The sequence below is a fragment of the Puntigrus tetrazona genome, chromosome 10 (assembly GCF_018831695.1).
Source record: "Puntigrus tetrazona isolate hp1 chromosome 10, ASM1883169v1, whole genome shotgun sequence".
Classification (NCBI taxonomy): Eukaryota; Metazoa; Chordata; class Actinopteri; order Cypriniformes; family Cyprinidae; genus Puntigrus; species Puntigrus tetrazona.
This window is the reverse complement of record NC_056708.1, coordinates 6,361,986-6,376,640: the sequence shown is the minus strand read 5'-3', so window position 1 is coordinate 6,376,640 and position 14,655 is coordinate 6,361,986. Positions and strand designations below refer to the sequence as shown.

General features: G+C 35.8%; 1 protein-coding gene across 3 annotated transcripts in view; it reads right to left on the bottom strand.

Annotated features, from left to right (window-relative positions):
• xpo7 (exportin 7) overlaps positions 1–13,027 on the bottom strand; it is a 32,025-nt gene extending 18,998 nt beyond the window's left edge. For 2 of the 3 annotated variants that reach the window (XM_043251205.1, XM_043251206.1), the window contains exons 1-17: positions 12,995–13,027; positions 9,523–9,669; positions 9,268–9,361; positions 9,012–9,178; positions 6,368–6,433; positions 6,090–6,194; positions 5,805–5,970; positions 4,861–4,934; positions 4,624–4,743; positions 4,300–4,446; positions 3,091–3,263; positions 2,815–3,008; positions 2,630–2,735; positions 1,477–1,612; positions 383–456; positions 193–273; positions 6–69 (exon numbers count right to left, since the gene is read on the bottom strand). In XM_043251205.1, coding sequence (XP_043107140.1) covers positions 6–69; positions 193–273; positions 383–456; positions 1,477–1,612; positions 2,630–2,735; positions 2,815–3,008; positions 3,091–3,263; positions 4,300–4,446; positions 4,624–4,743; positions 4,861–4,934; positions 5,805–5,970; positions 6,090–6,194; positions 6,368–6,433; positions 9,012–9,178; positions 9,268–9,361; positions 9,523–9,669; positions 12,995–13,012 — 1,932 coding nt within the window. In that variant the 5' untranslated portion in view covers positions 13,013–13,027. Of the gene's footprint in view, positions 1–5; positions 70–192; positions 274–382; positions 457–1,476; positions 1,613–2,629; positions 2,736–2,814; positions 3,009–3,090; positions 3,264–4,299; positions 4,447–4,623; positions 4,744–4,860; positions 4,935–5,804; positions 5,971–6,089; positions 6,195–6,367; positions 6,434–9,011; positions 9,179–9,267; positions 9,362–9,522; positions 9,670–10,369; positions 10,388–12,994 lie in introns of those variants that run through there. The other variant, XM_043251207.1, reaches the window with a different exon arrangement.
• Between the last annotated feature and the right edge of the window lie 1,628 nt (positions 13,028–14,655).

Genomic DNA, 14,655 nt, shown 5'->3' with positions numbered 1-14,655 from the left:
CTTACTGTGTGGTTGTTAAGCATGAACTGAACAGCACTGAGTTTCACGAGTTTCCTAACACTGCTGTACGTGAGGAATAAGGTTAAGGAAACAGACCAAGCATATTCGCCGTCAAAAATAACTGGCAGTCATCCTCAATAACAATCCTAATATTGTTTCAAATGTAGACCAGCAACAAGTATGTAAGGATATCCAATCGAGAGGTCATTAAGGAGCTGTAGTGTCTTCGACGTGATTGGTTCACACTGTCCCCAGTACTTCAAGTTGGTGATTCTGCATTAAAACGAAACTCTACGTTAAAAAACATTGTTTCTAAAATGTCATTTTTAGTAAAATAAGGTTTTAGAACAATTATACCCATCGTTAGCTGACATATACTCACATTTTCCCAATGAAAACGCTGAGTACCATGGTCTCATCATTCAAGCCAAGAACCTCTGATAGTCTTCTGTACAACTAGGGATCAAACAAAAGTAGTATTATTTCCTGGAATCGCATTGGTTTTGAACAATGCAGAATTTGTAGTATACGTTAAACTACTAAATAAAACAGGCTGGGAAATAAAGCAATGAGAAGCAAGCAACTTTGACAATTCACACGGGGCTCACGCAAATCCATAAACTATATAGATTTGGTCCAAAAGGGGGAAAAGGCAGGTCAATTTAATTTCCAAATTAAAAACCTAAAATGCTGCATTTAGTAAAAAATGCAGTATATATAAAAAAAAAAAAATTAACAAATAAAAAAAGCTTCGCTAAACAAGAAATCCAAAATCTTGATGTGTCCCGATTATGGTCCCAAATGGCACTTTCCTCCGAGTCTACACTTTGCTGCATGGGCTGCTGGGTAAAAGTACACTGGTAAGTGTGTATCCCTACAGTCCAAATTAAGTGTGCCATTTGGGACAATATTTTCCATTAAATCTAATTCATCCAATCATCAAGATCCAATCAGATTTCATAATAGTTTTCACACTATTTGTATACTTGAAGTTTTTAGCAAGGGACGTTTATAATGTGTTATTTTCCAAGGTAAAGGGCAACAGGCTAAAGCAGAACTAAATACAGGTTTAGAGGAAAAACTACTCTCGCTACGTGCACTTATCTTCTCTGTTCACACTTTGGAATCTGAGCAACAGGAGAGAAAACTTCAGCTTTCTGGTTAGTTGAGACGAAACACTTTCATCTCTAACATAAAACTATGGTTTCAAAAGCTACATGTCCATTTACAAAGCAGACCAACAGTGAAACCACAACCACGCATGCAAAAAAGCTGAATCGACCATCTCTTTTCAAAGCCCAGACACAAACACAATCACAAATTTCAGCCATTCTGAGAATTCAAAAGCGAAACCCTGTGAATGAGATCAATAATTAAATTTACTGCTGGCTGATTTTTGTTTTAGATTTGCTGTCTAAACAAACCACAGCTTGAAGTTCGCACTCACGCAGGCAGATACAGCGTAACTGCAATTACCTTTGATGATTTTTGCACCTGGTCACCGATGTAGATTTTGCGAAACTGCTCAAAGAAACTGAGCATGGCCAGCTCAAGCTTCTCATTTCCCGCTTGAGCCAGTCGTGAGTCTGTGAGGTTCATTAACTGCAAAACTCTGAAAACGACAAAATGTGAAGTTGATATAAATATTAAAATGAAAACAATGAGATCGCTTGATCTCTGGAGACTCGAACATAAAATTAATTTAACGCACACATGCATACAAAACAGTAATAAATGTTACGTGAAATCAGTCCCAATCAGGAAAGTACAGTATGAGAAAATTAGATTTGCTAAATATTATATTTAACCGTTATTAAATAATTTTTTTTTATCTAAAATTTTTTTTATTCTTGCATTACATAACAGCATAGCTAATATAAATGGAAAAATATGGAAACAAAAATACCCAAATGTAAAATAATAAATAAATCTATAAATTTGGCTAAAGAATTTAACAGATATTCTGTTCATTACTAGTTTGATATACTATTTGAAACATTGAAAATCTGAATTCTTGTTCAAACCAAAACAAATGTTTTGTGTGAAAATTCAATAAACAAACATTTTAAAGGGTGTGGTTGACTTTTGCTTTTAGGCTTGATTGTGTTTATAGGGTGCAGTTTAACACACATTTTTTCCCCAGTTACTTTGCAGATATTTGTTTACGCTCAAACAGCAACATAACACACTAACATTAGAAAAAAAAAAAAAATCTAAATTGCAATCAACCAGCCCTTTAAACATATTTTAATTCAAATGAATGGCTGTTAACATGTAAAAATCAATTGTGTGTCAATGCAGAGTTCAAATCTTTTCCAAACGCACTGCCACAAAAAAAAACTACAACTTGGTGGCACTCATGAACATGAGTATTTGTGAAGCAAGAAAAAAAATCAAGAACCATCTCTAAACTACATGTAAACACAGTTTGACTTCCTTTATTCTTCATAACAAGTGCGTCACAAATGTAATGTTCTCCAGTGCTTTGTGTCCCAGAGCATTTCTGTTTTCTGACCAACTAATGTCACAGAATAATCCAAATATCCATTAAAGCCCATCTAATTTTTATTTATTTATTTTTTTTTACACATTGGTCAGAACAGACACATCTTATGACTGAATTCCTCACCGACACACAAGCTCCCCATCCATGGCATCCTGCTCATCTGTGCTGGCGAAGGATACTCTTCCTCCAATGACAGCGCCGATGATGTACACGAGCCACGTCAATCGACCTGGACAACACATACGCAACGTAAGCACTGTTATGACACAATACATTGATTTGCATATTAGGTTTTGTTTTAAGCTCACCCTCCTGCACTGCTATGTCCATTGTGCTGGAGTTGGTGGACTGCAGAAGCTCCTGATACGACTGGGCCGACTGATCGAAGAGCTGGACCAGCAGGGCACAGGTCTTCTCATACTCGCACCGTCCGATAGTAGACAGCTGGTCCAGCTGCTGTTGTACCAAGCCAGCATCGTCCAAGGGGTCTTCAAGGCCATCCCTGGATAGAATGGGTATTGTAAAAATCTATCACAAAAACGGCCATCAAACCTAACTGTGAGTTCAAATAGTGCTCACTCTACCTCAGAATGATGTGCACGGACTCTAGGCGAGACGTAATATAGGCCTTGGTCACCTCAGGGGTGTAGGTCTCCAGCATGTGGGGCTCTGTGGCCTTCACATAAGGGACAGATGCCGCCAACCGCTGCCACAGACTCAGCAGATAGTGCACACTGTTGGGCGCAAACTCCCAGTGCTGGGTCACACCAAAGTTATCATCAGTCTTTGAAACGGCAATTTTTCACACGTAATAGTTCAGCCAAAAATTAGTGAAGCACACGCAAAACATGCAAAGACCGTGGTAACTTTAACATTTGAAAAGATACTATGGTAAATTTATTGCTTTCCTTATTAAAACTGAATTTTTCCCATGAATATATGATTGACCTGAAGAATACAAGCTATATTATCTCAAAACCAAGTAACTACATGGTTTTATTGAGCAACACTGTTAAAATACATAATTTAATATACCTATACATAAAAATATTTTAACAAATTTCTGCAGAGGGAGAACATCACAGGACCTTTTTAAAAACACCGGTAAATTTGTTCTGGCAATCATGTCTTGAACTTTCAATCAGAGTTTTTACAAAAAAAAATATCCTGGCTCTTCCAAGCATGGTGGAATGCTGATGGATAGTGGCCATTATTCTGAAGCTCCGCAAATCACACATATCAGTCGTAAAACTAACCTATATGTCTCCGGGGGTTAACACATCATCTGAAGCACATCAATGGTTTTTTTTTTTTTAACAAAAAAAATTATGTATTTTTAAAGTGATGCAAGATACAACGGAACTTGTTTCTTGTTTTCAACTTTTAATCTGTTACAGGCTTTTAGTACTGCTCTATCCTCGTTCGTCTAGTCTCTTTTGAGCCTACGCTGCGAATGCAGCTTACGTCGTACATTAAATCAATGGTCAGTCAAGAAGTTGAAACTTGACTCTCTCCGTCTCTCGAGAACGCACATCCAGCCGTTGTCGGAATTTTAAAAACAGAAATATTTTTGTAGTATAAAAAAAGGGTTTGTTTTACGGTGGATATATACGATTTACAGAGATAAAATAAAGCGGCCACTATCCACCAGCATTACCAAGCTTGGAAGATACATTTTTAAAAAACTGACTGTGTTTGTCTGAAAAAAGAAAGCCTTATACACTCGGGATGGCTTGGGAGCGAGTAAATTATGTGGTAATTTTCATTTCTGCGTTTTCAATTCTTTTACTCACCTGCAGACTAGTTACGGTGAAGTTAGCGATCAGTCGTATGACCTCTGGATAGTTCTCTACTTTAACCAGCTCTCCCAGCTGATAATTACTCTTGAGTCGAGCCAGCAGTCGGCAGAACTCATGGTAGTTGTTTGGGTCCGACAAACTCTGCAAATCAAACGTAAAAAAACAAAACAAAGCACGCCATATTACCATATCAACCACATAAATAGATCTGACATCTGAACGCAGGTATTTTTAGGCTACATATTTAATGTATAGCATTATATCATCCAAGCGTTACAACGACACCTGTTATGATAACTATTAGGATGGAAGGTGTACCTGAGGGTTCTCCAATATTCTCTTCACACCATCTACTAAATGTGAAAGGAACTTTGCTCGCTCTGCGTTGTTAAAGAGAGACCTCCGGACAGATGCTATTTGGACTAAACAAGACAAAACCTGAAAGACAAACAGTGCATTTATCAGTTCATCATTATTGGAAGAGTCTTAACGTTATCTACAAGCAAAGGCTTGTTTATCTTCACATGCATGTCATGCTGTTTATCTGACACTCACCAAGGGAGACAGCGAGGGAGGGATGGAATGATACAAATCAAAAAACAGCTGCAAGGTTGAGGAATCCAAAAAGGCTGCAGATAAATTAAAAAGGAAAAAAAATCACAAAATTATGCATGAATTCAGCATGAATACTGCTCAAAGGACTTTTTGAAACAAAAGCTAACAAAAGGTGGCATTTAATCAAAAATAGTAAATATTGTGAAGTTTGAGAATTTAACAGTTATCTATTTTAATTAAGCTGAATCCTCTGTATCATAACTCCAGTCTTCAGAAATCATCCCAATATGCTCATTTGCAGCTTAAGGAACATTTATTGTTGTCATCAGTGTTGTGCATGGAAGCCATGACAATTTTAAGTTCAAAACAATAGTGTTTCTTTGAAATGGAAAACTTTTGTAACATTCTGAATGTTTTTACTGCTGCTTTTGAGCAATACTGTGCCCTTGCTGAATAAGTCTTTCTTAAAAAAAAAAAAAAAAAAAGTCACAAAAGCAAAAATAAAAGTGCTGTCAAATACGCTAAAATCACATAAAATATGTTTCTGTTTACATAATATGCGTGTATATTTATTATGTATGTATATATAAAATTACACACAATATATTTATTTAAATGTTTACATGTATATATTTATATTCTTATACAAAAATATATTTAATATATAAACATAACATTGTGTTCTTAAATATATACATGGATGTGTTTTTATACACACACACACACACATTATGTAAACTAAAACATTCCTTTTGGATGCGATTAACCATTTGACAGCACTACCAAAAAAATATTTTTAGATATTTTATAATCAAATTCTGAAGGAGGCTAAAAAAATATTTTAGAAAGATTGTTAAAATATTGAATGCAGCCTCTTTAAACCAGCACTGGAACACAGCTGCACCATTCATTCATTCATTGTTTGCTAGAAATTGCCAGATCACCTGATCTCCAGCTGGTGGGGATCTGGACGGTGCACAGATCATCTGAGGACTCATCGGTGGATGTACCAATGAAATCAAAGTTGAGGCAATTGTGGGCCAGTTTGAGTAGCTGCATGAGTAGCCCATGCTGGCTCTCATCATTTAGATTCAAGTTCTTCCCAGACGCCTACAGACATACAAAGCAATCCATTGAGTCATTGACAAATCCCAAAGGCGGCTGGTTTAGCGGTTGTGAAGAGGAATATACAGACAGATGGTTCTTTTTTTTTGAAGAATTATCCTTACTTGCTTGAGGAGATTGCAGGAGAGGGTAAAAATGTCAAACAAGGAGGAATCTCGAAATGATGACGCAATCTTTCTATGTTTTGTAAGTGGATGCGTTGAGTCTGCCTGGAGAATCAAAAGAAGATTCAAGGAATCAGTCATTTATCTTTAGCACAACTTTCAGTTATAGAACCCAAAAAATGCAAACTGACTTACAAATGAGGACAACAGAAGCAAACCAAACCAGCAAAAGAGCAATAATATGCAAATCAAGTCATACCGTGAGGAGAGAAACTTACCTGGTTAATCTCATTGGTTAACTGGGAAAGAATTGTGACTCCTATGATGCAATGTTCAACGCTATCCTAAAAATGGAATGCAGACTTTAGATACAAACAACTTTAGAACTTTCATAGAACTTTAGAACATTACTTAGTAGGGGTGTACAATAAATATCAGCTGTGATAATCTCGTAACTGTAGTTCGGACAGTATGCAATTTGACAAAAAAAACCCCAAACAAACAAAAAAAACATTAAGTGAAGGTTAGACTGTGTGCACAGCATGATTCAGTCCATTAAAATGCATTTAGAATGATCATATAATTCACGATATGAGGACAAAATATTTATATAGTTATATAATTTCATATAATTAATCAGCAAGATTGCCGTTTATTTCTCTAAAAATTATCATGATTATAAAAAGTAGATACTTACATTTTAGACACCATATTGCCTGTTTTTGCTCTATTTCAACAATAAAAATAATTTCGAACTCAGCCGCAGCACCGTTTTACTCTCTGAGGAACACTGTGTTTTATTTCTGAACGAATCAACCCTTTAAATGATTCCGTTCAACCGCGGTGACTCCATAATTAACAGGGACATGCTTCTATCTATTACAGGTTTCAATTTCACATTTAATGTGCAACTTTTTATTATTTAAATAAAATTTCAAATACCGCATACTTTTGGGGAAAACAAAAAGTCATTAAAATACCCATAAAAAGGTATTTTAAACAATTTAAACTTATTGAAAAAGCTACATTTTTATTGGTGTGAACTGACCTCAACATAGAATATTACAAATATCAAAAACCTCAGCACAATAACACTATTGTCTAATTATTGTTATCGATAAAATCCAAGAAAATATCAAGATTTTATTTTTTGACAATCATCACACACCCCACACACTTCACATTAAACTACTTTAGTTTCTGCAGTGTTATCATTTATACCATCATGCTTAAAAGGGTAAGTGACAAACACTCGTGATGAACAACTAAAAACGAAACGCACTGGTTCAAAAACCGAAACGTTGTGTGATTTGCATTAGCATCTAAATCAAGTCATACAGACCGCACAAAAGCACAAGCTGTTTGAATTTCTTACCACAAAATCTTTTTATTTGCTCAGAAATCATTTCTACCGAAATAGATGCATTTACCTCGCATTACATAAATCTGCTTTTATAAGCCATTGACACGGATTTATTGCTCATGCTTCATGATTGCAAATGTCCTAACAAAGTTCAAAGTGATTTTGACAAATGCACTGAAAGTATTAAACAAGATATTGCCTGCATACCTCAAACAAGCCTTGTATTTTGAACACCATCAACTGCACTTTATTTTTATATGAATGCGTTTTCCTTTTAGTAACGCTTCAGATTAGGGAACGCATATTCAATATTAACTATGACTTTTGCCTCAAACTTTTAATTAGCTGCCTATTATTGTTAGTGAAGTAGTTTAAGTTTAACATAAGCTTTCTAAGTACTAATAAACAGCTAATATGTTAGTAATATGCATGTCACTAAGCAACTAGTTAATAGTGAATAGTCTCTCATAGGGTTTCCTCAACGGTTAATCGTCATTTGACAATACGTTTGAGTTTGATCTTTTTCTCACTTTCCTTCAGTTTTAAACGGTCTGTGAGCGCCCGTGCGTGTTGTACTTTCACTTTGAAATTTGCGGCAAGACGAAAACAAGCAGTTTTTTGCTTTTTAGTTCGTTTGAGTTTTTTTTTTTTTTTTTTTTTTTTTTTTACATTAGTGGCAATTTCTTCAATTGCTCGAGTCCAAACTTTTATTAACAAAACAAATAAAAATACACCATGCTATGTAAAAATAAAATAACATAACTTACAAGTATTAAATGGATATCCAAAACTAAAAATCAGTATCAGATTGACGGTAGAAGTCAACTGGTGCTTTTGCATTTCATCATCGTCTTGTCTTTTTCACCTCACTCTCCTCACTTGATAAATGAAATCTGAGCTGTGTGCGACTGTTGTTCATTCGATGCACGAGCGGCCACGTTTAGTTTTACCTGTCTCCATTATTCCATTGAAATAGCCATTACGATTATTAATTACGATTAGCACAATTTACACCGAATAATGTTTATACCATTGTTTAAAGCAACCGCATGCCATATTTATAATTAACATAAGCCAAAAACACTTTGAAAAACCTTTTGCTTATCTGTAGCATTAAGCCTCAAATGTATACATTGGATTGGTTTATTCTTTAAATAAAAACAGCAAAACTATGACGTATTATAACGTTTTACTAAAACTTAAATTGAAACGATGGAAACACCCTTAAGATAAGATGTTTCTTTTTTTTTCTACAGGTTAAGCATGCAGAACAACATAAGTGGACATATAAAATGATCCACGTTCATTTGGATTTCTCAAAAGGAAGCTGCAGATGATGACGGTTTTAAAAATATAAGTCTTTTGATTCCCAAAATCAACTGGAACTTCATTCACGAAACGAGCAATAAATGTGTGTAATATGGTTATTGTTACCAGTTATTAAAAACAAAAGAAAAAAGGATTCCTACGCGTCTAAAAGATGTGATAAAAAAAAATGAGTATAGCTCTAAACTTGAACAACATTACTTTTTCTATTAATGCTATAAAACGGATCATACCTGCAGGAATCTTGTCACATCCACAATGACATTCCTGAAGACATAATCTTCCTTTTGGCAGTCAAACCAGCCAAGCTTGGTGATTCTGGCATAGAGCTGGATCAGGGCTTGTGTCACGAAGGCAGCAAGCTTTGGCCGGGTTGCCAGATAATTGAGAACATAATTTCCTGAGGAACCAACATGACATTTAATCCAAAAATTTCTCCTTTCTGGGTTTTAGGAATTGCGCATTTCATGGTCGACCTGATAAACTTACGAATGTCGATGCGCTGCTCCAGGGGAAGCGGGTTGCTCGTACGAGACACCAACTTGGAGAGACAAGTTGCAGCCAACAACTGCGAGTACGAGGACTGCAAAGATTTCACAAAAACAATCTCAAGTTTAAATAGTCGCATAACCCAAACTAATGGTCTTGATCGATTACTAATGGATTTTTGAGAAAACTTGTCAGATCAATTCAGACATCTTGTTTTTCCACGCTTCTCAAAAAAAAAAAAAAATTAATTCTTACACTTCCGCTTTCCAGCAACAACTGGCATTTACTCAGGCAGTCGGGACTGTTGGTAAACTCCACTAGAGCTTTCTCGGCCTGTAGACGTGTGGTGGTGTCTGTGGTCTCATATAGCTGCTTGCACAGGATCTCTAGCTGGGCTAGGCTCTGAAAAAGAGACCCATATGAGTTTAGTGTCAGCAAAAAAACAACAACAAAAAAACATTGAGAGGATATTTGAGAGATTAACCAATATCTAAACTATTTAAACAAGTAAACAATTTTTTTTATAATCAAAGACTGCTTGCGTAAATGTGTAAATATTTAAATTAGATGATGAATATAGTTAATCACATTCATTTATCCGCATCCAGTGCTTTTTAAACAAAAAATGCAATTCATACAACAACCTGAATGTGTTTTTGAATCAATAAGTGTTGAGGTTAATAAGTATCCTAAAATATTAATCAATTCAGCCCTATTTATAAAAAGGCTAGTTTATTTAAAAATTAATAACTTAGAACATTGCAATAAAAATAGTTTTTCCTTAATATTGAATCATAAATATTTTATGAAAAGATACATTTAAAGTTTAGGGAAATATATTCATTTTTATTTGGTTACGCCAAATGATACTTGCAGCCTATGAAATAGCTCCAATAACACGATTTAAAATGTCATCAGCTATATTTCCACCAAAGCTGAGAGTTTAATTGAAATATCGCATAAAACGTTAGTGAATAAAGCATCGTTCCCATCCAACGAGTCAAAGACAACAAAACGGAGTCGTACTGAGGAACTTCTTTGGAAAATGCGTTTATCTCCCATTATTTGCAGAACTTTTGAAAAGTTTCAAAAAGTCACAAACCATCTCAAGCAAGCGTAAACCTTCAGCCTAAACACATCTGGCGTCTCCATTGCTTGCTTCTGATAAACACTACAAAATGTGCACAAGTCAGAGAGCTTCAGTCTCTTCTTATACAATCACAACATCAAACATCAGGTTTATGAAAAACTAGACTCTAATGTTCCATTAAGCAAATTAATGCGCAGACATCACATCCACAAGTTATTGTTCTAGGGCACAGAGGGAGTATCTGGTTCATGCAAGCACGAAAGACTATATGGTGCTTGGAGGAGAAAAAAAAAAAAAAAAAAAAAAAAAAAGTCAGCGATACACTTTGGTAATACATGCAATGAAAGAGCTAACTCATGTTATGCAGCAACAAGCCTGACTCTAAACAGTTCTTTGTTCCCTTGTGGAGCATAACTATACAAAATCAGCATCAGCAGAAAAACAGCAGCTGCACCAAATGCACAGCCTCAATGAAAAAAAAAAAAAAAAAAAAAAAAAGTTTATTATGCTAAAAAAATTCTGAACTAATGAACTTAGCCTACATAGTTAGCCCATTTCTCTTTTTTTGCGTTTAAAAAAATAAATCCCATGTTAAATAGACAGCTTAATACTTCAAAACACTTTCTTGAGCACTTTAATGTCTACGTACGTATGCGTTTGATGCAACCTGCTGATAACTGAATCAAGAGACCGTATAAGAACAGGGAGGACCCCTAATCATACAAGATAAAACGCAAGCTGTAATTGCAAGAAACTGCACAGAAAAGATAAGACGCCCTCAAGTTTAAAAACCTAAAATGAAAACACCATGCATTTGGTTTTTACTGAAATCCACCTGTTCGTACGAACCTATAACATATTATTAATAATAACCGTCCTTGATGCGCTTTAAGCATTCCGCATTCAACGTTTAAGTGTATTTAAAAAGCTTGAGAAATATATTGCAATTTTTGCAATAAACAAAAAGTTTAAAGCTGCCAAACAAGAAAGGAAACGAATGTTACAAGCCAGAAATACTGCTGAGTCATATCAACCTACCGGCCTCACAACATGTTCTTTAATAACTATGTAAACACACGTATATTGAAGCGTTATTTGGTCGGTTTAGGTCTAAAACAAGCGTGTTACAGTACCAATACGTGACGCGCAGACGGTCTTTAAGACATAGAGCTGCTCCGTTGGTAATTAATAATCTATTACTGCAAATGGAGTGGCTTCTTCACCACCTACAGAGTAACTGGACGCGTGACAACAACACTGGAAAGCTCATGTTTACTGTTGCCTGTGCACATGAGAGTCAGGTTAACAAAAGCATCGTCGTCCACTTCATTAAATTTCATGGGAATAAGCAGTTATTCAACGCTGTGTTTAACCTCAAGACCTCCTTAACCTTTGCCCTCAAATATGACCCGTCTTGTCATTTGTCATGAGCAGCTGGTGTACAACTTGACAGATGACAAGCAGCGGCGGGGTTTAAAAACACGGTGTGTGCTTTTTAACGGATCAGTGGAGTCCAAAAATGCTGTCTAGTTAGGGCAGTTTACACGAAACGGCAATATTAAGAGAATGAGGAGTAGAAAAATTATTTATTTTAATACCGAGCCAACTTTATCTGTCAGTTACGCCTGAAACGTCTCTGGTTGCCAAGTTGGCCTTATTAATCCCTCTGTTATCTAGATTACAATCAAGACAGTCTTACTTAAGCATAATTAAAACTAAATACATTGTATTAAAAGTACTGCAATTTTGATTAATAAACATCTCTAAACACTCTACGGAGAAAATAAAACCCTAAATATTTCATATATTACGTTGAACATTTCCCACAAAGACATTTCTGCTTGGCTGCCTTCACTTCATCCAGTTACTTAACTCTCCTTAAATACTACACGTGATGAAAACTACGTGCGTTTTGGATGATTTTAAACACTGTTAGCTATTTGCAATTCGCCGGAGGTGTTAACGTACGTGTGCTTTTCGCAAATTTGAAGAAAAACACATTTCTGGTCGGGCTTTTGGTTTGACGAGGCGGTGCGCGGGAGAATCTCGTGAGTTAGCACGCGAGCTACAGGCTAACAGCGAAACCGGACACATTTGCGTCAAGCAATAACATAATGACAGATAACTGAATGCAAATGTGCTTTCGGGCTTACCGAGAGGCTTTTCTCGCGGATAAAGCCTCACTGAGCTCGAGTTGCTATCGCTTGTGTATACAAGGCCAGTGTATTATTGCAATGCAAGCGGTTGGATGAGGGATGATGCCTTGTTTACAACGTAAAACATCACTGTCGCTATAGAGTTACGTGCAATTTAATATAAGCGATCTCTCGGGATCTAACGATCCCTGCTGCTTAAAATAAAACACTTTGCATTTCGCTTCAAAACAACTTTCACCCACGCTGCAGAGTTGTGGGGTAGCCTGGATCACAGAGTTAAAATCAACATGATGACAGGCCACAAGTCAACACTTGATAATCGCATCCAATAAAGCATGCGAGTCAACCTCTCCGCCGCGCGACGCCTGCATTTAAAACGAACACGTGCGCGTCGCCGAAACAAGCCTCGGGATCTACCGTTAGGCTGCGGTGGATCACATTTCACGAATTTAATAATAACAAAACAAAATCATTTACTTACCTGCACATGATCCGCCATTTTGCTCCATTCATGCTCCTCTCACTCCCCCTGACAATGAGCATGCGCGCATCTGCCCGCGATCACGGGAACATTTACGCAATTGACGCACGCAGCGACGAGGCCAGATGTTCGCCCGCGGCTTCGTGAATCCCGTTACGGCAGACAGCCGCCGCCGAAACCAACGCCGAAAAGAGCCTTTGTTTACATGCTTCTTAAAGTGAAACTGCGAATTCAGATATAAGTGGTCACGTGGATTTTATGATTCTAATAATGCCTAAGCGTGACTGACGGTGCTTGTGGTGAAGCTGAGAAATAATGCTAATCGTTCAAAGAGGCTTCCGCGGCTGTTCTGAGGTTGAAGTCTACACCTGTTGTAAACGTGCAAATAGTAAAAAAAAAAAAATAGAAAAAAAAGAAGAAGAACTAGAGCGTAGTGAGGTAATTAGAACTGACACACGTTTTTAAATTAAAATAATACTTTTTTTAGGAGATATAAACTCTAGACATATCGCTTTCTGTAGTTTTAACTTACACGGAGCGGGTTGCCTCTTCAGGGACGATGCCATATTGACATCACATGACTAGCTGTTTATGCCCTCGACTGATTTAACAATATTAACAATAATAACAACGACAATTATACATTTTCTGTATTCGTTTTCCTTACGTCTGACTTCTTATCACGGTTTCTGAAACGACAACCAAAGGTTTAAAATGTCAGTACTTTTCTAATTATGACAAGCCTATTTATATGCTAATAATGTGGTCCTTTTTGGTGTAGTTAAATAAGAATGTGCAGTTATTTGTTAAGTCAGTTTAATTTATTAGGCTTAACTTGAACTCTATTGTGACATAAAAAAAAAAATTGCTAGGAAGTTAAGAACATTGCTTCATGGTTGCTAGGATCTTAATAAAGTATGGGCTTTTAATGTGTTGGTGGTGTGAGGAGGTTGGAAGCTCGCATACCATTGTTTTATTTCAATAAAATTAATGTACTATAATTAATGTATTTTAGTTTAGTTTTGTTTTTTTTACCATAAATTACATTTAAGTTATTATTTAAATGTATTATTGATAAAGTGTGATTATTGATAAAGTGACAGTAAAAAAAAAAAAAAAAGTATATATATATGTGTGTGTGTGTGTGTGTGTGTATATATATATATATATATATATATATATATAGACAAAAGTCTAAATGCTTTATATATATATATATATATATATATATATATATATATATATATATATATATATATATATATATATATATATATATATATATAGCTTTCAGTAAGGTTTCTGCTAGATAAACTTCCTTCCCATTCATTACTAATGTATTTATTTTTGACCGTGTACAGTATACTTGTGACGTGTTCTTCAGGACCATTTTACGTTTTTGTGTAAATGACACAAAAAACTAAACACAAATTCTTCAGTAACACTTAATAAAACAGCACCAAAGGGTTAAACGTATCATTCGATTTTGACCACCAGATGATTAGATTTTTAGCTTAGGAGGATAAACAGTCATCTTAGCAATACAGAGGTTTAGAGATGGCAAATCTCTCTACCAAACCACGAGATATTCACAGTTTATTACGCCTGCAGTTTCACTCAGATTAAGCTGTGCCAGCTAACAGCTCATTCAAAGCATTCAC